The sequence below is a fragment of the Mustelus asterias genome, chromosome 7 (assembly GCF_964213995.1).
Source record: "Mustelus asterias chromosome 7, sMusAst1.hap1.1, whole genome shotgun sequence".
Classification (NCBI taxonomy): Eukaryota; Metazoa; Chordata; class Chondrichthyes; order Carcharhiniformes; family Triakidae; genus Mustelus; species Mustelus asterias.
Window position 1 is genome coordinate 3,555,671 of NC_135807.1, and position 26,666 is coordinate 3,582,336.

Consider the following 26,666-nt stretch of genomic DNA (forward strand, 5'->3'; position numbering starts at 1 on the left):
GAAACAGGTTGTTTGCAGATGATACAAAGAAACAGGGGGGCTGCAGAAGGATGTGGACAGGTTAGGAGAGTGGGCAAAGAAGTGGCAGATGGAATACAATGTGGAAAAGTGTGAGGTTATACACTTTGGAAGGAGGAATGGAGGCATAGACTGTTTTCTAAATGGGAAAATGCTTAGGAAATCAGAAACACAAGGGGACTTGGGAGTCATTGTTCAAGATTCTCTTAAGGTTAACGTGCAGGTTCAGTCGGCAGTTAGGAAGGCAAATGCAGTGTTAGCATTCATGTTGAGAGGGCTAGAATACAAGAGCAGGGATGTACTTCTGAGGCTTTATAAGGCTTTGGTCAGACCCCATTTGGAGTATTGTGAGCAGTTTTGGGCCCCATATCTAAGGAAGAATGTGCTGGCCTTAGAAAGGGTCCAGAGGAGGTACACAAGAATGATCCCTGGAATGAAGAGCTTGTTGTATGAGGAACGGTTGAGGACTCTGGGTCTGTACTCATTGGAGTTTAGAAGGATGAGGGGGAATCTTATTGAAACTTACAGGATACTGCGAGGCTTGGCTAGAGTGGACGTGGAGAGGATGTTTCCACCTGTAGGAAAAACTAGAACCAGAGGGCACAACCTCAGGCTGAAGGGACGAACCTTTAAAACAGAGGTGAAGAATTTCATCAGCCAGAGAGTGATGAATCTGTGGAACTCTTTGCTGCAGAAGGCTGTGGAGGCCGGGTCATTGAGTGTCTTTAAGACAGAGATAGATAGGTTCTTGATTAATAAGGGGATCAGGGGTTATGGGGAAAAGGCAGGAGAATGGGGATGGGAAAAATATTAGCCATGATTGAAAGGCGGAGCAGACGCGATGGGTCGAGTGGCCTAATTCTGCTCCTATGTCTTCTGGTTTGTCCCAGTCAGCCTTTGCTGGTGTTTATCCTCAACACAAGTAGTATCTAGTTCAGTTTATCTGCTCTGTCCCTCAATCCCTTTTTATCTCCTTTAACCACATCTTTAACCTTTTCTGAATTTTTAAAGTTGTTGTCTGCTTCAGTCACTGTGTATTTCACAGCCTGGTGACCACCCTGTGCGATAAAAATTGAGTTTATTTTGTGTGAAAGAACAAGTGACACATTGTCAATGTTCCTCCTTATTCATGCATATTGAAATTAACCATCTGCTATCATTGCACCATTGAAATGTATTATAATTGTGAAAGTACCTCGTGTCTACTTTTGGGCCTCAATTTCAACAGGGTATGTTGAAAAGGTGTATAAACTCTTTAGAACAAGTCATCATTGAGGGAGGAAGTGTGAGGTGAATTAAAATGCATTAAGGTAGACAAATCCCCAGGGCCAGATGGCATCTGTCCCAGATTCCTGAGGGAGACGAGAGATGAGATTGCTGGGCCTCTAATCTTTGTTTCCTCATTGGTCACAGGTGAGCTCCCAGAGAATTGGAGGATAGACAATGTTGTCCCGTTATTTAAGAAGGGTAGCAAGGATAACTTGGATAATTATAGACCATTTCTCCACTCCACCTGATGAAGGGACAGCCTGCTCCAAAAGCTAGTGGCATTTGCTACCAAATAAACCTGTTGGACTTTAACCTGGTGTTGTTAAACTTCTTACTGTGTTTACCCCAGTCCAACGCCAGCATCTCCACATCATAATTATAGACCAGTCAGTGATAGTGAAATGTTGGAGAAGATTCTTAGGAATAGGATCTATACAAATTTGGAACTGAATGGTCTTGTTAGTGACAGACAGCATGGTTTTGTACAAAGGAGGTCATGTCTCACTAATTTAGTTGAGTTTTTTGAGGAGGTGACAAAAATGATTGACGAGGGAAGGGCTGTGGATGTTGTCTACATGAACTTTAGTAAGGCATTTGACAAGATCCCATTGGCAGGCTGATACAAAAGATTAAATCTCACGGGATCAGGGGTAAACTAGCTAGATGGATTCAGAACTGGCTTGGCCATAGAAGACAGAGGGTAGTGATGGAAGGGTGTTTTTCTGAATGGAGGTCTGTAACTAGTGGTGTTCTGCAGGGATCAGTCCTGGGACCTCTGCTGTTTGTAATGTATGTAAATGACTTGGAAGAAAACGTAGCTGGTCTGATTAGCAAGTTTGTGGATGATACGAAGATCGGCAGAGTTGCAGAGTGATGAAGATTGTCAGAGAATACAGCAGGATATAGACTGGAAAATTGGGCGGAGAAATGGCAGATGGAATTTAATCTGCACAAATGCGACGTGAAGCACTTTGGTAGATCCAATTCAGATGGGAGCTATAAAATAAATGGCAGAACCATCAGAAGCACAGACACACAGAGCGATTTGGGAGTACAGGTCCACAAATCCTTAAAAGTGGCAGCACAGGTGGAAAAGGTGGTGAAGAAAGCATGTGGCAGGCTTGCCTTCATCAGACAGGACATCGAGTATAAAAGTTGGCAAATTATGTTAGAGTTGTATAAAATGTTGGTTCGGCCACATTTGGAATACTGTGTCCAATTCTGGTCACCACACTACCAGAAGGATGTGGAGGCTTTGGAGAGAGTGCAGAAAAGGTTTGCCAGGATATTGCCTGGTATGGAGGGTATTAGCTATGAGGAGAGAGTGAATAAACTGGGATTATTCTCCCTGGAAAGACAGAGGCTGAGGGGACGACCTGATAGAAGTTTATAAAATTATGAGAGGTATGGATAGGGTGAACAGTTGGAAGCTTTTTCCCAGGGAAGAAATGACAATTACAAGGGGGCACAAGTTCAAGGTAAGGGGGGAAAGGTTCAGTGGAGATGTGCGGGGGAAGTTTTCTTTTACACAGGGTGATGGGGGCCTCGAATGCACTGCAAGTGAGGTGGTTGAGGCAGTTACGTTAGCCAGATTTAAGACTTATCTTGGTAGGCATATGAACAAACAGGGAATAGAGGGATATAAGTGGTTGTTTTAGACAGGTAAATGTGATCGGCGCAGGCTTGGAGGGCCAAAGGGCCTGTTCCTGTGCTGCACTGTTCTTTGTGGTAGGTGGTCAAAAAGGGGAGAGGGCCAATTTGGGACTAAAAATGGGGCCCTGGTACTAAAAGGCTGAGGTGCTAAATGACATCCTCCTGCTTTACTGTGACAATGTTTCTAAAGAAGAGGTGGTAGAGAACTGGAATGCAATAAAAACACCTAAGGGGGGACATGATTTTAAAAAGTTGGCAATGGTTAAGGTAGAAGAGGCACCCAGTCCAGATGGGGTGCAACTTGGGTTACTGAGGAAGGTAAGGGTGAAAATTGTAGAAGTTCTTTTCTGCACTCTCTCCAAAGCCTCCACATCCTTCTGGTAGTGTGGTGACCAGAATTGGACACAGTATTCCAAATGTGGCCGAACCAACATTTTATACAACTCTAACATAATTTGCCAACTTTTATACTCGATGTCCTGTCTGATGAAGGCAAGCCTGCCACATGCTTTCTTCACCACCTTTTCCACCTGTGCTGCCACTTTTAAGGATCTGTGGACCTATACTGGTGGATTGGGCACTTCCAACACACACGCTGCAATCAGTAAGGATAGGCAACAACGCCACCTCCATGATCATTCTCAACACCGGTGCCCCACAAGGCTGTGTCCTCAGCCCCTGACTATACTCCTTATATACCTATGACTGTGTAGCCAAATTCCCCCCTAACTCGATTTTCAAGTTTGCTGATGACACTGCTGTAGTGGGTTGGATCTCAAACAATGATGAGATGGAGTACAGGAATGAGATAGAGAATCTGGTGAACCGGTGCGACAACGGTAATCTCTCCCTCAATGTCAACAAAACGAAGGAGATTGTCATCGACTTCAGGAAGCGTTGTGGAGAACATTTCAGCATCAATGGGGACGAAGTAGAAATGGTTGCGAGCTTCAAGTTTTTAGGTGTCTAGGTCAACAACAACCTGTCCTGATTTTTGTCTCTTCCCACCTCCCCCATGCCAACACTATAGTTAAGAAAGCCCACCAACGCCTCTACTTTCTCAGAAGACGAAGGAAATTTGCCATGTCAGTTACGACGCTCACCAACTTTTACAGATGCACCATAGAAAGCATTCTTTCTGGTTGTATCACAGCTTGGTATGGTTCCTGCTCTGCCCAAGACCGAAAGAACTACAAAAGATTGTGAATGAAGCCCAATCCATCACACAAACCAGCCTCCCATCCACTGACTCTATCTACACTTTGCACTGCCACAGAAAAGCAGCCAGCATAATCCAGGACCCCAGCACCTCAGACATCCTGTCTTCCATCTTCTTCCATCGGCAAAAAGATACAGAAGTCCGAGGTCTGACTCAACGCAGTTTCTTCCTTGCTGCCATCAGACTTTTGAATGGATTTACTTCATTTTAAGTTGATCTTTCTTTACACTCTAGCTATAACTGTAACACTACATTCTGCACCTTCTCCTTTCCTTCTCTATGAACAGTGTGCCTTGTCTGTATAGTGCACAAGAAACAATACTTTTCATTGCATATCAATACATGTGACAACAATAAATCAAATAAAAAATAATTGCCCCTTCGTGTCCCAAGATGTGTTGGTTAGATGGATTAGCGATGGTAAATGTGTGGGGTTACGGGGATAGGGTGGTGGAGAGGACGTTCTCGAGGGCAGCTAGAGGTTGGCAGTAAAGGCTGACCTTGTCAGCAATGCTCACATCTCGTGAATGAATAAACAAAAGCAACATATAATAGACTTGTTAGCAAAACTGAAGCCCAGGAATTAAAGGGGTTGTGTGCATACAAAATTGGCAATGAAACACAGTAGAGAGTAGTGTGAACAGTTTTTTTAGGCTGGAGGGAAGTGCACAGCATGTCTTCCAGGGCCAATACTTTTATTCTGCTGTATTGAAGATCTGGAATTAGGTATACATTAGCATAATTCCAAAATTTGCTGATAACCCTAAAATCAGCAATGTAGTAAATAATAGGGTAGGTAGTAACAACACTTCAGGAGGACATCGGCAAAACGGGTGAAATGGTCAGATTCCTGAGATGACATTTAGTACAGAAAAGTGTGAAGTGGCCCATTATGCCAGGAAGTATCAGCAGAGGCAACAAAAACTAAATGGTACAATGTTAAAAGAGAGCGCAGGAACAGGGACCCATGGATGTACATGTCCAAATCTTTGAAGATTGCAGGACAAGTTGAGAAGGCTGTTAAGAAATATGGGATACTTGGCTTTATTAGTAGAGGTACAAAGTACGAGACATTTGGTGAACAGAAAGGTGGAATACCGATTGGCGGGCAATGAATTTCAAATCTTCAATATGCTAATTGCAGTTTTCTGCTCACAATGAGTTGGTGGATTGTCATGATCAAGTTAATCAGAAATGCATCTTAACAAGATAAAGGTGACTGGGAGGGTTGGAAATACCTGCAAGATTCTGATTAACAGAGTTTAGCTTGAACAGGTTGATCTCGTCCACTATATTTGGGTCAGGTATCACAGCAGATGCAGAGTCTACCAAAGAACTTTGGGCTAGACTTAACAAGGGTCGTGACATTGTTGAGTATGGGGTAGCCACAACATCCCGACTGCAACAAATTTTGTCTTCTCAAAACCCCTGTGTAGCCGGTGACAATGTATGGCTGAGAAATCTGGCCTCAAGAATAGTAACATGACTGGAATGCGAACACGAGAGATGAAAGGGATTAGATATATATTACAGGTATCATGGACAGTCAACTGGACAAGCACATGGGTACTCGAGAAAGCTGGCATGGAGCGGAACATGTTTGAGGCAGTGACATCAAGGCAACTCTCATATTTTGCACATGTGATACAATTAAGAGGAAAGTGTTTGGGAAAAGAGGTGATGCAAGACAAAACACCTAGAAAATGTATACAAGACCCAAGATGGCATGGGTGGGTAATATCAGAATGTGGACTGGCCTCTCAATGGGGCAGACAGTGAGAGCAATAGAGAATAGGAATCTGTGGAGAAAGATTGTTTGCAGTGTGGCTAACGAGTGCAGTCAGTTCTCACTCCTCCACATAGTTGGAACCTCTTCCAGCCCTATAACCTTCAGAAATCTCTGCTCCTCCAGTTCCAGCCTCATGAACATCTCGATTTTTAATTACTGTCATTGGCAGTCGTACTTTCAGTTGTCTTGAATTAAGTTCTGGAATTCAATCCCTAAACTATAACCACTCTAGGATGGCACAGTGGTTAGCACTGCTGCCTCACAGCGCCAGGGACCTGGTTTCATTTGCGGCCTTGGATGTTTGTCTGTGTGGAGTTTGTCTGTGTTCTCCCCGTATCTGTATGGGTTTCCCCCAGGTGCTCCAGTTTCCTCCCACAATCCTAAAATGTGCAGGTTAGGTGGGCTGGCCGTGCTAAATTGCCCCTTGGTGTCAGGGGGACTAACAGGGTAAATATGTGGAGTTACAGGAATAGGGCGTGGGTGGGATTGTTGTCAGTGCAGGTTTGATGGGCCAAATGGCTTCCTCCTGCACTGTAGGGATTCTATGGATTCTACCTTGGACTGTTTTACTACTTAAAGGCACAACATAAATACAGGTTGTTGTAGGCAACAATGAGTCTCATCATGTTCATTCCTTCCTTTGATCTTGTATCAATTTGTGATTCTAGGATGAAAGTACCATTTAATTTGCTTTGTATTGAGCTGTTGTTGCAACATTTCAGGATGAATTTGAGCAAAGCCCTCTATTGCAGCACACATGCTCTGTTTCCAATACCTCTGAATCTAGACGATCATGTGTGCAGGAATTGCTGTCAGCTACACAAACTTCAGCCATGATCTTATTGAATGGTGGAGAAGGCTCGAGGGCCAGATGGCCCACTCCTGCTCCTAGTTCTCGTGTTCTTATGTAGAAAGGCTGCTGGCTCAAGCACCAATACAAGGATTTGAGCACATGACCTAAGTTGGCAATTGATCTAATCTACAGTGCTGAGGACTTGCTTTCATGTGGAGGTGCTATATTTTGGGTGAAATGCTAAATTAAGGCCATAATTGATGGCAGGGCAATACTTGAAGGGTGGGGAAATTCTTGCTGTGTCCTGTAATGTGTGCAAAGTCATGGCCGCTACCGGTGTCCTAGTCGATCATACGTGCAGGAAGTGCTCTCAGCTGCAGAAACTTCAGCTCAGGGTTTCAGAGCTCAAGCAGTGGTGGGGGTCACTGGTACATCCACCAGGATGGTTAATATGTACGTGGGGTGGAGCTGAAAGGGCCTGGAGGCAGAGAAGGAATGGGTGATCACCAGGCAGTCCAAGGGAACTGGGCAGGTGGTGCAGGAGTTCCCTGGCTCACGCTCGGAAACCTGTTTTCCAATTTGGAAGCTGATGGCGATGGCACTCCATGGGAGTGCAGTCAAAACCAGGTTTGTGGCAGCAAGGGGTATGGGGAGAGTGGGAGTAAGGTGTTAGGATAGAGGATAAGCCAGGATGATACTGAATGTTGGGGCAGAAAATGCTGGTTAGGCTAGGCAGCATTTGTGAAGAGTGAAATAGTTAATATAGTAAACAGTCGATGGCCCTTTATCAGAACTGGAAAGTGTTAGAGATGTAACAGGTTTTAAGCAAGTTACAGAGCAAGGGAAGGAGAGAAAAGAAGCAAAGGTAAAGCTTGTAATTGGGTGGAAAATGGGAGAGATTGATTTGATTTATCATTGCCACATGTCTTGGTATACAATGAAAAGTATTGTTTCTTGCGCGCTACACAGATAAAGCATACCATTCACAGAGAAGGAAAGGAGAGAGTGCAAAATGTAGTGTTACAGCCATAGCAAGGGTGTAGAGAAAGATCAACTTAGTGCGAGGTAGGTCCATTCAAAAGTCTGACAGCAGCAGGGAAGAAACTGTTCTTGAGTCGGTTGGTATGTGATCTCAGACTTTTGTATCTCTTTCCCGATGGAAGAAGGTGGAAGAGAATATGTCCAGGGGTGCGTGGGATCCTTTATTATGCTGGCTGCTTTTCCAAGGCAGCAGAAAGTGTAGACAGAGTCAACGAATGGGAGGCTGGTTTGCATGATGGACTGGGCTACATTCACAACCCTTTGTAGTTTTTTGCAGTCTTGGTCAGAGCAGGAGGCATACCAAGCTGTGGGAGCAGTGGTTATGATCTGAAATTAAGTCTGGAAGGCTGTTAACTGCTTCAAGCTTCATTTGGGCAGTGTAGGAGGCCAAGGGCAGAGTAGACAGAGTGGGAATGGGCAGGGAATTAAAATGACAAGTGACTGGGAGACCCATCCCATTTGCAGACTGAGTTTTCGTTAAAACAATCACCCGATTTGCACTTGGTCGCCCCAGTGTAGAAGAAGATGTTATGTGAAGCAAATAAAGTATCCTAAATTGAAAGATGTATTCAAATTGCTGTTCCATTTGGAAAAAACTGTTTGGGACTTGAGCAATGGGAAGCAAGGAGGTTAAGAGGCAGGTGTTACATCTGTGTTGCACAGAAACTTTTGTGGTGTGAATGTTATTTGCTACTTATCAGCAACTTGGAGGATTTTATGGTATAATGACACTCTTCACCATGATGTGTATAATGGCTAGTTTGAGATGATTACTGATCAATGAAGGGGAGGGAATGAAAACAAATTTTCATTCCCTCTCCTTTCTTTAATTGTATTGCCGTGAATTTTTAAGTGCAGGTGAATGTTTCATTCTGACTTTCTCTTCCTTCCTCTTCATTTACATCACCCTCCACCCCGTTAGTGAGAAGCTTTGTTGCTCTATTTATGTATTAATAATCTGAAAAGTATCAGTTGAGACTATTAACAGATAGACATTCCACCTGAACAGATTACCTGCATCCACTTTATTTTCAGGCAGAAGGTGACTTTCTATAGAGAGAGTGCAGCAAAGGTTTACCAGACTGTTTCCTGGGATTCGGCGATGACGTATGAAGAGAGATTGAGACGCTTCGGATTATATTCGCTGGAGTTCAGAAGAATGGGGGTGGGGGTGTGGGAATTCTAACAGGACTGGACAAGGTAGATGCAGGAAGGATGTGCCTGATGGTAGGGATGTCCAGAACCGTCATAGTCTAAGGGGATAAACCTTTTGGGATCAAGATTAGGAGAAATTTCTTCACCCAGAGAGTGGTCAGCCTGTAGAATTTGCTACCACAGTAAGCAGTTGAGGTCAAAGCATCTGACTGAAAATAAAGTGGATGCAGGTAATCTGTTCAAGTGGAATGTCTATCTGTTAATAGTCTCAACTGATACTCTTCAGATTGTGAATACATAAATAGAGCAACAGGAAGGAGTTAGATATACCACTTGGAGCGAAGGGAATCAAAGATTCACGAAGGGCAGATCATATTTGACTAATTTGGTGGAATTCTTTGAGAACATTATGTGCGCAGTGGACAATGGGGAACCTGTGGATGTGGTGTAACTGGATTTCTAGAAGGCATTTGACAAGGTTCCGCACCAAAGGCTGCTGCATAAGATAAAGGTGCACGGTGTTAGGGGTAATGTATTAGCATGGATAGAGGATTGGTTAACTAACAGTAAGCAAAGGGTGGGGGTAAATGGGTGTTTTTCAGGTTGGCGATCAGTGACTAATGGTGTGCCTCAGGGATCAGTGTTGGGACCGCAATTGTTTATGATTTACACATGATTTGGAGTTGGGGACCAAGTGTAGTGTATCAAAATTTGCAAATGACACTAAGATGAGTGGCAGAGCAAAGTATGCAGAGGACGCTGAAAGTCTGCAAAGGGATATAGATAGTCTGAGTGGGCGAGGGTCTGGCAGATGGAGAACAATGTTGGTAAATGTGAAGTCATCCATTTTGGTAGGAATAACAACAAAATGGACTATTATTTAAATGGTAAAAAATTACAGCATGCTGCTGTGCAGAGGGACCTGGGTGTCCTTGTGCATGAATCACAAAAAGTTGGTTTGCAGGTGCAGCAGGTAATTAGAGTCATAGAGATTTACAGCAGGGAAACAGGCCCTTTGGCCCAACTTGTCCATGCCGCCCTTTTTATTTTAAACCCCTAAACTAATCCCAATTGCTTGCATTTTGCTCATATCCCTCTATACCCATCTTACCCATGTAATTCTCCAAATGCTTTTTAAAAGACAAAATTGTACCCGCCTCTACTACTACCTCTGGCAGCTTGTTCCAGACTCCCACCACCCTGTGTGTGAAAAGATTGTCCCTCTGGACACTTTTGTATCTCTCCCCTCTCACCTGAAACCTATGCCCTCTAGTTTTAGATTCTCCTACCTTTGGGAAAAGATATTGACTATCTAGCTGATCTGTGCCCCTCATTATTTTATAGACCTCTATAAGATCATCCCTCAGCCTCCTACGCTCCAGAGAAAAAAGTCCTAGTCTATCCAGCCTCTCCTTATAACTCAATCCATCAAGTTCCCAGTAGCATCCTAGTAAATCTTTTCTGCATTCTTTCTAGTTTAATAATATCCTTCCAAGTGTGGCCTTACCAATGTCTTGTACAAGATGTCCCAACTCCTGTATTCAATGTTCTGACCAATGAAACCAAGCATGCTGAATGATTTCTTCACCACTCTGTCTACCTATAACTCCACTTTCAAGGAGCTGTGAACCTGTACCCTTAGATCTCTTTGTTCTGTAACTCTCCCCAATGCCCTACCATTAACTGAGTAAGTCCTGCCTTGGTTCAATCTACCAAAATGCATCACCTCGCATTTATCTAAATTAAACTCCATCTGCCATTCGTCAGCCCACTGGCCCAATTGATCAAGATCCCGTTGCAATCGGAGATAACTTTCTTCACTGTCCTCTATGCCACCAATCCTAGTGCCATCTGCAAACTTACTAACCATGCCTCCTATATTCTCATCCAAATCATTAATATAAATGACAAATAACAGTGGACACAGCACCGATCCTTGAGCTACACTGCTGGTCACAGGCCTCCAGTTTGAAAAACAACTCTCTACAACCATCCTCTGGCTTCTGTCATCAAGATGTGGAGATGCCGGCGTTGGACTGGGGTAAACACAGTAAGAAGTCTCACAACACCAGGTTAAAGTCCAACAGGTTTATTTGGTAGCAAATGCCACTAGCTTTCGGAGTGCTGCTCCTTCATCAGGGAGTGAGAGTTCTATTCACAAACAGGGCATATAAAGACACAAACTCAATTTACAAAATATTGGTTGGAACGCGAGTCTTTACAGGTAATCAAGTTTTAAAGGTACAGACAATGTGAGTGGAGAGAGCGTTAAGCACAGGTTAAAGAGATGTGTATTGTCTCCAGACAGGACAGTTAGTGAGATTTGCAAGCCCAGGCAAGTCATGGGGGTTACAGATAGTGTGACATGAACACAAGATTCCGGTTGAGGCCGTCCTCACGTGTGTGGAACTTGGCTATCAGTCTCTGCTCAGCGACTCTGCGTTGTTGTGTGTCGTGCAGGCCGCCTTGGAGAGCGCTTACCCAAAGATCAGAGGCCGAATGCCCGTGACCGCTGAAGTGTTCCGCAACAGGAAGAGAACACTCTTGCCTGGTGATTGTCGAGCGATGTTCATTCATCCGTTGTCGTAGCGTCTGCATGGTCTCCCCACTGTACCATGCCTCGGGACATCCTTTCCTGCAGCGTATCAGGTAGACAACGTTGGTCGAGTTGCAAGAGTATGTACCGTGTACCTGATGGATGGTGTTCTCACGTGAGATGATGGCATCCGTGTTGATGATCTGGCACGTCTTGCAGAGGTTGCTGTGGCAGGGTTGTGTGGTGCCGTGGTCACTGTTCTCCTGAAGGCTGGGTAGTTTGCTGCGGACAATGGTCTGTTTGAGGTTGTGCGGTTGTTTGAAGGCAGGAAGTCGGGGTGTGGGGATGGCCTTGGCGAGATGTTCGTCTTCATCAATGACATGTTGAAGGCGCCGGAGAAGATGTCGTAGCTTCTCCGCTCCGGGGAAGTACTGGACGACGAAGGGTCTTATTCTGTCATCAAGTCAATTTTGTATCCATTTAGGTACCTCACCCTGGATCCTGTGAGATTTAACCTTATGCAACAACCTACTGTGCGGTACCTTGTCAAAAGCCTTGCTAAAGTCCATGTAGACAACATCAACTACACTGCCCTCATCTACCTTCTTGGTTACCCCTTCAAAAAACTCAATCAAATTTGTGAGACATGATTTTCCACTCACCAAGGCATGCTGACTGTCCCTGATCAGTCCTTGTGTCTCTAAATGCCTGTAGATCCTGTCTCTCAAAATACCTTCCAACAACTTACCCACCACAGATGTGAGGCTCACTGGCCTGTGGTTCCGAGGCTTTTCCTTGCCCTTTTTAAACAAAGGCGCAACATTTGCCACCCTCCAATCTTCAGGCACCTCACCCGTGACTATTGATGATTCAAATATCTCGGCTAGGGGACCCGCAATTTCCTCCCTAGCCTCCCACAATGTCCTGGGCTACACTTCATCAGGTCCCAGGGATTTATCTACCTTGATGCGCTTTAAGACTTCCAGCACCACCACCTCTGTTACATGTGCACTCCTCAAGCCTTCACTGTTTATTTCCCCAAGTTTCCTAACATCCATGCTTTTCTCAACAGTAAATACTGATGAGAAATATTCATTTATGATCTCACCCATCTCTTGTGGATCCGCACATAGACGACCTTGTTGATCTTTAAGAGGCCCGACTCTCTCCCTTGTTACTCTTTTGCCCTTTATGTATTTGTAGAAGCTCTTTTGATTCTCTTTGCCTTATCTGCCAGAACAATCTCGTGTCCCTTTTTTTGTCCTCCTGATTTCTCTCTTAACTCTACTCCTACACCCTCTATACTCTTCAAGGGATTCACTTGATCCCAGCTGCCTATGCATGTCATGTGCCTCCTTCTTCTTGACCAGGGCCTCAATATCCCGAGTCATCCAAAGTTCCCTATTTCTACCAGCCTTGCCCTTCATGAGGAATGTGCTTACCCTGAACCCTGGTTAACTCACTTTTGAAAGCCTCCTACTTACCAGACGTCACTTTACCTTCCCATAGACTCCCCCAATTAAAAAGGCAAATGGAATTTTGTCCTTCATTGCTAGAGGGATGGAGTTTAAAAACAGTGAGGTTATGTTGCAGCTGTATAAGATGTTGGTGAGGCCACACCTGGAGTACTCTGTACAGTTTTGGTCTCCTTTCTTGAGAAAGGATATACTGGCACTGGAGGGGGTACAGAGGAGATTCACTGGGTTGATTCCGGAGTTGAGAGGGTTGGCTTATGAGGAGAGACTGAGTAGAATGGGGCTTTACTCATTGGAATTCAAAGGAATGAGGGGAGATCTTATAGAAACATATAAGACTATGAAGGGAATAGATAAGATAGAAGCAGGGAAGTTGTTTCCACTGGTAGGTGAAATGTGAATTAGGGGACATGGCCTCAAAATACGGGGGAGCAGATTTAGGACTGAGTTGAGGAGGAACTTCTTCACACAAAGGGTTGTGAATCTGTGGAATTCCCTGCCCAGTGAAGCAGTTGAGGCTACCTCATTGAATGTTTTTAAGGCAAGGATAGATAAATTTTTGAACAGTAAAGGAATTAAGGGTTATGGTGAGCGGGCGGGTAAGTGGAGCTGAGTCCACAAAAAGATCAGCCATGATCTTATTGAATGGCGGAGCAGGCTTGAGGGGCCAGATGGCCTACTCCTGCTCCTAGTTCTTATGTTCTTACATGGGGGGAAGGCGGGATCAGGCTATTGAGTTGGATGATCAGCCATGATTGTGATGAATGGTGGAGCAGGCTTGAAGAGCTGAATGGCCGCCTCCTGCTCCTACTTTTTATGTTTCTATGACAAGCCAACAAAACTGCTGTTTGTGATTTATATAAACGATCTGGAAGAAGGTGTAACTGGGGTGATCAGTAAGTTTGCGGACGACACGAAAATGGCTGGACTTGCAGATAGTGCGGAACATTGTCAGAGGCTACAGAAGGATATAGATAGGCTGGAAATTTGGGCAAAGAAATGGCAGATGGAGTTCAATCCAGATAAATGTGAAGTGATGCATTTTGGTAGAACTAACGTAGGGGGGAGCTATACGATAAATGGCAGAACCATAAAGGGTGTAGAGACGCAGAGGGACCTGGGTGTGCGAATCCACAGATCCTTGAAAGTGACGTCACAGGTGGAGAAGGTAGTGAATAAGGCATATGGCATGCTTGCCTTTATAGGACGGGGCATAGAGTATAAAAGTTGGGGTCTGATGTTGCAGTTGTATAGAACGTTGGTTTGGCCGCATTTGGAATACTGCGCCCAGTTCTGGTCACCACACTACCAGAAGGATGTGGAGGCTTTAGAGAGAGTCCAGAGGGGGTTTACCAGGATGTTGCCTGGTATGGAAGGGCTTAGTTATGAGGAGAGATTGGGTAAACTGGGGTTGTTCTCACTGGAAAGACGGAGGATGAGGGGTGACCTAATAGAGGTGTATAAAATTATGAAAGGCATAGATAGGGTGAACGGAGGGAAGCTTTTTCCCAGGTCGGTGGTGACGTTCACGAGGGGTCATAGGTTCACGGTGAAGGGGGGGGGGGGGGGGGGACGTTTAACACGGATATTAGAAGGACGTATTTTATACAGGGGGTGGTGGGGGCCTGGAATGCACTGCTGGGCAAGGTGGTGGAGGCGGACACACTGGGAACGTTTAAGACTTATCTAGATAGCCACATGAACGGAGTGGGAATGGAGGGATACAAAATAATGGTCTAGTTTGGACCAGGGAGCGGCGTGGGCTTGGAGGGCCGAAGGGCCTGTTCCTGTGCTGTATTGTTCTTTGTTCTTAAAACAAATATTCCACAACTGACCAAACTCCTCTCCAAACTCCGTGGCCTCGGGTTCGGCTCCTCCCTCTGCGACTGGATCCTAGAATTACAAACCCACAGACTGAAATCAGTAAAGATAGGCAACAATACCTCCTCCATGACCATGGATAAAAGCAAATTACTGCGGATGCTGGAATCTGAAACCAGAAGAGAAAATGCTGGAAAATCTCAGCAGGTCTGGCAGCATCTGTAAGGAGAGAAAAGAGCTGACGCTTTGAGTCCAGATGACCTTTTATCAAAGCCATGACCATCCTCAACACCGGTGCCCCACGAGGCTGTGTCCTCGGCCCCCTACTATACTCCTGGTACACCAATGACTGTGAGACCAAATTCCCCTCCAACTCGATTTTCAAGTTTGCTGATGACATTACTGTGGTGGGTCGGATCTCAAACAATGACGAAACAGAGTACAGGAGTGAGATCGAGAATCTGGTGAACTGGTGCGAAGACAATAATCTCTCCCTCGATGTCAATAAAATGAAGGAGATTGTCATTGACTTCAGGAAGCATAGTAGAGGGTATGCCCCTGTCTACATCAACGAGGATGAAGTGGAAATGATCGAGAGCTTCAAGTTTCTAGGTGTCCAGATCACTAACAATCTGTCCATGCCGAAGCTATAGTTAAGAAAGCTCACCAATGCTTCTACTTTCCCAGGAGGCTAAGGAAATTTGGCATGTCAGCTACGAATCTCAGCAATTTTTACATAGAAAACATCCTTCCTGGATATATCACAGCCTGGTCTGGCTCCTGCTCTGACCAAGACTGCAAAAAAACTACAAAAGGGTTGTGAAAGTAGCCCAGTACATTATGCAAACCAGCATTCCGTCTGTTGACTTCCGTCTACACTTACTGCTGCTCGGAAAAGCACCCAACGTAATCATGGACCCCTCGCATCCTCGGACATACTCTTCCACCACCTTCCATCGGGAAAAAGATGCAAAAATCTGAGATCACGTACCAACTGACTCAAGAACAGCTTCTTCCCTGCTGCTGTCAGACTTTTGAATGGACCTACCTCGCACCAAGTTGATCTTTCTCTACACCCTAACTATGACTGTAACACTACATTCTGCACCCTCTCCTTTCCTTCTCCAAAAAGTACTCTGTGAATGGTATGGTTTGTCTGTATAGCACGCAAGAAACCGTACTCTTCACTATATCCCAGTACATGTGACAAAAAATCAAATTGTGCATGATTCCATGACTCTTAATCCTATGATCTGTTGGTAGAAGAAAACAAACTTGCATTTAAGTAAAATGGAAATTTATTAAATTTTATGACTCCTTTCAGTGCTACTGAAGTCACAGAATGACAGAATCCCTGTACCAACTAATTCAATGGTATTTCATATTCTGATTGTTGGGGAAGGTATGACTCCTCTTTGATTAGATGCAAATATCTCACTGACTGTTGACCGAAATCCTTGGAGAGTGAAGTTTTCTCGTGCTTGCTGGTACTGTCTGCAGTGCAGTTCCAACCGATCATGTTTGGACTCTTGAGACGGAAATGCTAACACTAAGCCTCGACTCCAGGGGAGCATTAGATTTCTTGTCTATATATCAGACACCTATAAATACAGAATCGCAGAACTTTTAATATTGCCCATCTCTGAACTTTTCATTTGCTTACTCCATTGAAAAGTTATGATAAACTCTGCTTTGTGATAGGGAATTCATTGTCTCAATAGCATTACTTTTTACAGTAGCTTTAATTATTTCTGAAGCCTCTAGTCTATGCTCACGTTTTTCCTAATTAGTTCATCAAAGCCTTAACCTTAACCTTCAATAGCCTGGCGAAAAGAGCTCATAATCTCAAGTGTGTCCTAAACCTCTTATAAGTATTTATGAATGTACGTTCTTATCCCTAGTCTCATTTTACCAAATCCCTTTACACACTGCAGAACTGCTGCTTCCTTCCTAAAGAAGGGCACCTACAACCGAATATGCCTTTCAAGCTGCGATCTAATGATTTATACAGTGATTGAGTTTTCTGTATTTCCTGTGCTTTGAACTAAGCAATGCAAATTAAACAGGAATTTAGTGGTTTTAAAGAACTGCATTATCAGATCAAACTTTGAATTTAAGGGACTATGAGCTCGGATTCTCCCAGCCCACTGCGCTGGGGCCTTTCGCGAGATTCGCGACCAGCATCCAGCCAATCACAAGCCTTTGAGGCGCTACAAGCGCCATCAGCTCTGTGCTGGAAATCGGAGCTGAGTATCATATAGAAATTTGAATCTCCGTATGATTAGCGATCCCAGGAAGGTAGTTTTTTGGGCTGCTATTGTCGCCCCCCCCCCCCCCCCCCGCCCCCCCCCCCCCCCCCCCCCCCCCACCCCAGCCAGAAGTGGTTCCCACCAGCGGGGTTTGCAACTGCTTCTCACTAACGGGGAACAGGCGTCCTCATCCCGCTGGTGGGGACAGAGGCCATTGCCCCCCCCCCCCTCGGGAGGGTGGGGGGGTGCCCTTTGGCAGTGCCAGCCTGGCATCCTGGCACTGAGCACCAAGCAGTGCCAAGGGGATTGGGGAGGGGGGGGTGGCGGGCAGCTGGTGGCCATACTGGGAAGCCGGAGCCGATTGGGAGATTAGGGAGGGGGGTGCGATCGCTGATGGAGGGAGACCCACTGCCACCCTGCAAGTGGCATTTGTGGGGGAGTGTAAGTTGATTATTTCGGGGCATCCCACTGGGATTCTTGTATTCAGCTGATCTCAACTAACAGAAAGAGTTGCGAAAGACAGTATGCAGTTAAAGATGTACTTTATTTGACCAACATCTATTGGGAGCGAGATGGTCAGAGGATTCCAACTTGTCTCTGACGTTACCATCACATGAGCACAACAGATATATATTTCTGAAGATTCGATCCACCCGCCCCCACTTGTCATCCAAGCTGGACGGTCCAATTATATTCATACACCTCATTTACTTTGGCCTATAGCATTGCACCTTCTAGCAGAATTGGGAATTCATTGGCCAACTGAATCGCGAGGTATCCCCCCGTCGCCTAGAGACCTCTCCTATGCAAATCCGGTAGGGTCAGGGGTCACCCCTGACACCTGCTGTCCCGGGAAGGGAGTCATCTTTCTTGTCTGTTTTCTGTCCCCTTATCACTGGAGGCTGAATACGTCTTATTCATTACAGCTAGGAGCTGAATCCTTCTATGAGGGCGGATCTTATTGAAATTTACAGAATACTGCGAGGCCTGGATAGAGTGGACGTAGAGAGGATGTTTCCATTAGTAGGAAAAACTAGAACCAGAGGGCACAACCTCAGGCTGAAGGGACGATCCTTTAAAACAGAGATGAGGAAGAATTTCTTCAGCCAGAGAGTGGTGAACCTGTGGAACTCTTTGCCACAAAAGGCTGTGGAGACCAGGTCATTGAGTGTCTTTAAGACAGAGATAGATAGGTCCTTGAGTAATAAGGGGTTCAGGGGTTATGGGGAAAAGGCAGGAGAATGGGGATGAGAGAAATATCAGCCATGATTGAATGGCGGAGCAGACTCGATGGGCTGAGTGTACAATATACATGTGAGGCACGTTGTGATACCTTTGATGTAAGGCACTCTGTGGTCCCTATTTTAAACTAATCTACGTTGTTCTGATAGTTTCAAAAAGCAGGGGTTTCTGTACCCTCTGATACATGGAAGGGGTGAAGGGGCAATTGGTCCTGATCATTGGGTGGGGGGGACAGTGTGCATGCGCTAATCTCCCCACTGACAGATCGGTGCATGCGCAGTGGCCCACTCTGCACTATGCTGCCGGCTTCTCGGGCAGCATGAGCCAGAAATCGGGTGGGAAAGGTTTTCCCACCCGTTGGGCAGTTGGTTTTGTTTTGGGAGAACACCGGACTATGTGTGAACTATGATTACCATCGCTTTCATACAGATTTATAAAATGCTAGATCTGATTTTTAAAATTAAACACTTCTTGCTTTGACTCATTTGATTTGATTTATTATTGTCACCTGTATTAGTATACAGTGAAAAGTATTGTTTCTTGCGTGCTATACAGACAAAGCATACCGTTCATAGAGAAGGAAAGGAGAGAGTGCAGAATGTAGTGTTACAGTCATAGCTAGGGTGTAGAGAAAGATCAGCTTAATGCAAGGTAAGTCCATTCAAAAGTCTGACAGCAGCAGGGAAGAAGCTGTTCTTGAGTCAGTCGGTACGTGACCTCAGACTTCTGTATTTTTTTCCCGACGGAAGAAGGTGGAAGAGTTAATGTCGGGGTGCGTGGGGTCCGTAATTATGCTGGCTGCATTTCCGAAGCAGCGGGAAGTGTAGACAGAGTCAATGGAGTGATGGACTGGGCTTCATTCACGACCCTTTGTAGTTTCTTGTGGTCTTGGGCAGAGCAGGAGCCATACCAAGCTGTGATACAACCAGAAAGAATGCTTTCTATGGTGCATCTGTAAATGTTGGTGACAGTTGTAGTGGACATACCAAATTTCCTTAGCCTTCTGAGAAAGTAGAGACGTTGGTGGGTTTTCTTAACTAGGGTTGGCATGGGGGGGACCAGGACAGGTTGTTGGTGATCTGGATACCTAAAAACTTGAAGTCCTCGACCATTTCTACTTTGTCCCCATTGATGTAGGCAGGGGCATGTTCTCCACTATGTTCCACTATGCTAATGTCATCTGCAGTCTTTGTCCAAATGCTGCAAGACCTGGACAACGGTCAGGCTTGGGCTGACGAGGGGAAATAACATTTGCATCACACAAGTGTCAGGCAATTATCATCACTAGCAGGAGGGAATCTAATCCTCTCCTTGATGTTCAATGGCATTACCATCTTCGAAACCCCCTCTCAATCATAGAATCCTACAGTGCAGAAGGAGGCCATTCGGCCCATCAAGACTGCACCGACCACAATCCCACTCGGGTCCTATCCCCATAACTCCACGCATTTATCCTGCACATCTTTGGATTGTGGGAGGAAACCGGAGCACCCGGAGGAAACCCACGCAGACACAGGGAGAACGTGCAAACTCCACACAGACAGTGACCCAAGCCGGGAATCGAACCCGGGTCCCTGGCATTGAGGCAGCAGTGCTAACCACTGTGCCACCATACCACCCCAACATTATGGTGGTTACCATTGACCAGAAATAGAACTGGACTAGCCATGCAAATACTGTGGCTGCAAGAGCAGATCAGAGGATTGGAATTCTGTAGCGAGCATCTCACCTGACTCCTCAAAGCCTGTCCATCATCTACAAAGCTTAAGACCAAAGTGTGATGGAATTCTCTTCACTTAGCTGAACGATGCAGCTCCAACAACACTCTTAAGTTCAACACAATGCAGGTTAAACCAGCCCACTGATTAGCATCCTATCAACCACTTTCAACATTCAACCCCTTCACAACTATTACACAGTGGCAGCCGTGTGTACCATCTACAAGATGCTCTGCAGCGATTCATCAAGGCTCTTTCGACAGCACTTTGGGAACACAACCTCCTGTCGGCTCCCTCCAAGCCACACAACATCGTGACTTAGCTTCTTAACTCTGGAATTTCCTCCTTAAACTTCTGTCTCTACTTCTCTCTACTCACTTATGACATTCTCCTTGAAATTCCGTTCTTTGTCTAAGTGTTTAGGAACGAAGCTTAAATCTTGGCTGTGATGCTGTCATTTGTTAACATTCAGTGTCTTGAGGTGGTTTACTAGGCATTATACACATGCAAATTACTGGGGAATTCAGATAACTCATTTAGAGTCAGAGAGTCAGAGGTTTACAGCATGGAAACAGGCTCTTCGGCCCAACTTGTCCATGCCGCCCTTTTTTTTTAAAAAACCCCTAAGCTAATCCTAATTGTCCGCATTTGGCCCATATCCCTCTATACCCATCGTACCCATGTAACTATCTAAATGCTTTTTAAAAGACAAAATTGTACCCGCCTCTACTACTACCTCTGGCAGCTTGTTCCAGACACTCACCACCCTTTGTGTGAAAAAATTGCCCCTCTGGACCCTTTTGTATCTCTCTCCTCTCACCTTAAACCTATGCCCTCTAGTTTTCGACTCCCCTACCTTTGGGAAAAGATATTTGTATCATTTGAAGTAATTTAAAATCCCTTTGGATCACTACTGACCACTTTGATACAAAACTTTAAAGTCCATATTTATAGAAAACTTTAGGAGAACAATCATTTAATGTGCAGGTTCTGATGTATCAGCAATTCAAGGAGTACAGTATTTTATGCAACTTGGAACAAGGTCTAGTCAATGCTTTCAAGTCCAGCAGAGCATTTAAAAGTTTGGCACTTTGATTGCAAAGCCTTTTATGTTTGATTGCAGGAAGAGGGCAAGCTGAGCTGTTTCTTGGCATGTTTTGTGTTTTTCGAGTTTGCCAAATTGTACTGTATCCTGAGTACCCAAGACCTTTTAACAAATTCATTTTGTTTCTTCTGTATCAGACAGTAAGATTAATCCTGATTCTCCTACTTATTAAGGACAGGATTTGATTAGAAAGTAAGCCTGCCATGAGTTCCCAGGCACACGATGATTGCATGGCAAAATAACTAATATTTGGAGCTGAGTGACACTAAGCTTGGTTTACCCTGGAGCTCTCTCTATTATTTCATTTCACAGGGTTCAGTTTGTGCTTCACTTGATACCAAAGTTATCTGACCATTGGAGAAGTTGTAGATGCTGGTGTTGGACTGGGATGGGCACAGTAAGAAGTTCACAACACCAGGTTAAGGCCTAACAGGTTTATTTGGAATCACGAGCTTTCGGAGTGCAGCCCCTTCAGGTGAGTGGAGAGTTGGGTTCATAGCATGCCGTGCTTGTGAACCCAACTCTCCACAGGAAGGAGCAGTGCTCCGAAAGCTCATGATTCCAAATGACTTTAACCTAGTGTTGTGAGACTTCTTACATTGGAGAAAGGTAAAGTTAATAATAATTGATCTTTGAGCTGCTTGTTCTGTATTGAAGTTTTTCTTTTCCTTCTATTTAACAGGTTGATATGCAGAGGCCCAGTGCAATGGATGTTGATCGACTCCAAAGACAAATCATCATTGCAGACTGTCAAGTCTATCTTGCTGTACTTTCCTTTGTGAAGCAGGAGCTCTCGGGTATGTTGTCAGTTCAGGTGAACGCTTTTATTTTAATGTTTCTGTTTTGAAAGTTACTTGGATATCCTTTGGAAAATTTCTATTTGTAATAAAAGGAATAATATTGAATCTGTGGAGTTCTTTACCACAGAGGGCTGTGGAGGCTGGGTTATTAAATATGTTCACAGACAGATTTTTAATCAGCAAGGTATTTAAGGGTTATGGGGAGAAGGGGAGGGGAAGTGAAGTTGAGGATTATCATACCAGATTAGTGATGATCTCATTGAGTGGCCGAGCTGACTCAGTGGGCTGAATGGCCTACTTCTGCCTCTGTCTTGTGGTCATTTTTGTCTATATTCAATACTCCCTTTAATATTTTTTATATTGCTGCCTTGCACTCAGCCCCTTAGTGCACGGTTGCCAGTCTGTCTGAGGTATATCTGCATATAGATTATATTTATATGCACATATAGCTTGGTTGGCCCACTTCTCATTGGTAAAAAAGAAACAGTTTAGAGCACACCAGTTACTCTTTAACATGACTTTTGGGTTTTGTTTTTGCTTTTTGGTGTATTTGGTCAATTTAGCTTTGCCGCAGTAAAAAGGGTATTAAAATAAAGTGTTGCTTCTAAATGATTGACAAAAGTTTTCTTTCTCTCCTCCCAAATTAAAGCATACATTAAAGGTGGGTGGATCCTCCGAAAAGCATGGAAAATTTACAATAAGTGTTATGCTGAAATTGATGCTCTGCAGATGATGCATAGGAAGAGGTCTCAGGAATCGCTGAGGTCTGATCGGGCAAATGATAACCATATTCCTGCTCTATCGCTACAAGAAGAGTCACTAAGTAGACTGAAAGGTGCTGTCAGCTTTGGCTACGGGCTTTTCCATCTTTGTATATCAATGGTACCTCCTAACTTGCTGAAAATCATCAACCTGCTGGGGTTTCCTGGAGACCGCCTGCAAGGATTATCTTCCCTAATGTATGCAAGTGAAAGTAAGGACATGAAGGCTCCATTAGCTACGTGAGTAGGTGTATTGAGTATCTGATTTTAAATTTTTTTATAACTGCAATCTATTTGAGTAAATATACCTCTCGGTGTCATATCACTTGGATCATCTTTCCTGTTCACCTTATGAAAGTGCAGTGTTTCAGGGGAGGAACATGCTGAATTAAATTGAGGCAGTTCAGCTTATTAATCGTCTTTGATATGGTCTGACTTTGTGTTGGCACAAGTAATTAGTGCTTGGGAACGCCAATCTTGTTTTGAAAAATGAGCTTTTTTATTATTTCACAGATCACATCTGAAAACCTGTTCTTATGGAGTCACAGAACGGTATAGTTGCTACACCTTTGCCAGCTCTCTGCAAGAACACATGAGCTAGTCCCACTCCCCCGTCCTTTCCCAGTGGCGCTGCAAATTATTTTCTTTGTAGGTGCTTTTCCAGTTCCCTTTTGAAATCTGTGACTGAATCTGCCTCCACCACATTCTCTGGCAGTACGTTCTGGATCTTTCCACTTGCTGCTTTAAACAGCAAGCTTTCTTTTTGTTCTTTTGCCAATCACCTTAAATCAGTGTCTTCTAGTTCTCAGCCGTTCTGCCAATGGAAACATGTTCCCTCTATCTACACTGTCCAGATCCTTCACGATTTTAAACAGCTCCATCAACCTCCTCTAAGGAAAATGACCCCAGCTTCTCCAGTTTATGCACATAACTAAAATCCCTCATCCACAGAACTATTGTTATAAATTTTCTTCACCTTCTCTGAAGCCCTCACATCCTTCCTATAATAGAGTACAGAATTGAACACACTATTCCAGTAAAGGCTGAACAAATGTTTTATAATGTCATATCCATGTTGCTACTGTGCTTTGTATTTCAATATACCAAAACAGCTGCATTATTATCCTCCTCTCTGTTAATCATCTAAAAGCTCAAATCAGATTAGCTAAACATGATTTGCCTTTAACAAATCTGTACTAACTTTCCTTAAATATCCTGCCAAAACTGGTTTTATTTCAGAATTTGTTAAAGAAACTACACCTTGTGAAGGAAAATGGAACCAATACCCCCGTAGTGGGGTTGCTATTCCAGCTCTGGTTGTCGGTGAGATTTGATCATGGTTTTGATCATGTGGCGTTTGCCCAATGTTACATTTACTGTAGTTGAGTATCTCAGTCTTTCCCTGTAGCTTTGTAACCTAGAAACCTCACTGCTTATCCACGTCCTTCTCCTTCTCTCAGTTACTCCTTTTAGTTACCACCCCCACCCTTAGTATCACCACCTTTGGCTCGGAGTCCACTGGTTTATGATATGTTTCTGCCCAAGTGCCTTGGAATACTTTTCTCTGTCAAAGAGCACTGCTCTCCGCTTGCTGCTCTTCTGGTGGCTTTCCCTGAATTCCATCTCTTTATTGAATAATTGGTGTTGAACCAGACGGCATGTTTAAAATTAATTTGCAAACCCCATAGACCATCAATTTTTAAGATCAAATAGTTCTTCCTCTGCAGTCTTTTGTTGCCACTGTTCCTACCATATGGCCACTGTCACACTTGTCAACCCTAGATTCTATTTCACCGGTTCACTTCCTAGCTACTGACATAAGTGCTAATTTGCCTAATATATTGACACTTGTATCCACTCCCAAACCTAACACTGTTTTTCCATCACCTCTATTTTCACAGATCTGGATTTTCTATGTTTCTCAACTAAATCAGTTTGAAACCATTGTTCTTGTTTGACACGCTGTAATAATGAGTGCTCCAAGAATTAGTGCTGGGGTGCCTCGGCTATTTACAATCCAGGGGGCGGGGCAAAAAGAAGAGCGGGAATGGAGAAGTGGAAAAATGGAAGTGAGAAAGAAGGATGATAAAGTTGAATTTGAATGAATTTTTAGTATTATCTCGCCGAGGGTTTTGCTTGCTCCACAGTTGAGTATATTTAAAACTGAGAGTCAGATTTTTGATCTTTGGGAATCGAGTGTAATAGGGAGCAGGTAAGAAATGGAATTGAGGAACAAGATGAACCATGATCTTATTGAATGGCAGAGCAGGTTCCTATTTCTGATCCTAAATCTCTCCGTGGCTTTGCTGAACTGTAGACTTCTCCTTTGGCCCTGTGACTGGCTTTCTGTGCCATACCCAAAGTTTTTTCCATTGCCTATGACTGTTGCACCAGAAGTATCTCTGAAGGTCCACTGCAATATCTTGGAGTAAAATCTTGGAAAGTGGAGCGTTATGAGACAAAAATTGACATTGATACACATGAGTTATTAGGAGTGTTGAACAAAGACTGCTGGGTGATGTGGCAGAGAATTGTACACAGATTTCTAGAGTTTCATAAACATGATTCATAGCTGAAAACCCAAGATGATTTCAGGAAGAAATTAGATATAGCTCTTGGGGCTCAAGGGATATGGGAGGAAGGGAGGAATCAGGATATTGAATTTGATGATCAGCCATGGTCAAAATGAATAGCGGAGCAGGCTCGAAGGGCCGAATGGCCTATTCCTGTTTCTAGCTTTCTATGTTTCTATGATACCATCTATCAGGAGGGTACCTGCCTCATCACATGGAGCATCCAGGAAACACCCCATACTAATTTACAATCAGCATATCAATAGCGTGAAACACTTGATTAGTCACTCCAGCTTGCTAGATTGTGCTTGTGGTTTATTGTCCAGTTTTGTTTGGCCCTCTGGTTGTGCACGTGTCTGCAGAAAGCAGTCCTCTCACTCAAAACGAGTCGTAGTATTTAAGTCGTGCATAAATGATAAACCTCTGCTGCTTTCTCTTTTAGATTAGCCTTGCTATGGTACCACACAGTGGTACGTCCTTTCTTCGCTTTGGACGGCATGGATGCGCAAGCTGGGCTGAGGGAGGCAAAAGACATCCTACAGACAAAGGAAGCCATTTATCCAGACTCCTCGTTGTTTCTGTTTTTCAAGGGGAGAATTCAACGATTGGAGGTACAGATCTGTTGTATTAATAGACTTAAAATGTCTATGATGAGCAGAAATGGAAAAGAGCTTTGATAAGAGATGGAAGATAGTTGTTACACCTGTTGACAGACTTTATCCTACTTGACCTGCCTTTTTGCCATTTTCTTTTCTGTCCACAGAAATTTAACCAATACCATTTTTGAATCTATTTATCCCTGTCTTATTTCAAATGCCTGGATGGTAAATGGTTTCACAAGTATTTTACGATTTTTATAAAAATAAACAAAATTCTGCTTAACTTCCTAATTTTAATTAGAATTGAAACCCTTCACCATTGTGAGCATTTTGCTTGGATTGGCCATTTGGTGGCATCGTGATAATGTCACTGGATCAGTAATCCAGAGGCTCAGGCTAATGCCCTGGGGAAAAGGATTCAAATCCCAAATCAATTAATAAAAAATATCTAGAATTGAAGGCTTTTCTCATGAAACTAAAAACCTATCTGGTTCACGAATATCCTTTGGGGCTTTGATGAGAATGCATCTTGAATACTGTGTGCAGTTTTGGTCTCTTTATTTGAGGAAGGATGTAAATGCATTGGAGATGGTTCAGATTGGTACCTGGAATGAGCAGGTTGTCTTATGAGGATGGTTGGAAAGGCTGAGCTTGCTTCCACTGGCATTTAGAAGAGTGAGGGGTGACTTGATTGATGTATATAAGATCCTGAAAGGTCTCGACAAGGTGGATGGGGAAAGGATGCTTCCACTTGTGGATGAGTCCAGAGCCAGGGGGCACTGCTTTAAAATTGGAGATGACTCTTCTAGGACAGAGATGAGGGGAATGTTTTTCTCAGTGTGGTGCGACT

General features: G+C 44.1%; 1 protein-coding gene across 1 annotated transcript in view; it reads left to right on the top strand.

Moving 5' to 3' along the window:
• Positions 1-26,666, top strand: part of ttc39c (tetratricopeptide repeat domain 39C) — a 94,727-nt gene that overhangs the window by 45,864 nt on the left and 22,197 nt on the right. The window contains exons 4-6 of the mRNA XM_078215619.1: positions 21,766-21,880; positions 22,533-22,884; positions 25,660-25,828. Coding sequence (XP_078071745.1) covers positions 21,766-21,880; positions 22,533-22,884; positions 25,660-25,828 — 636 coding nt within the window. The remainder of the gene's footprint in view (positions 1-21,765; positions 21,881-22,532; positions 22,885-25,659; positions 25,829-26,666) is intronic.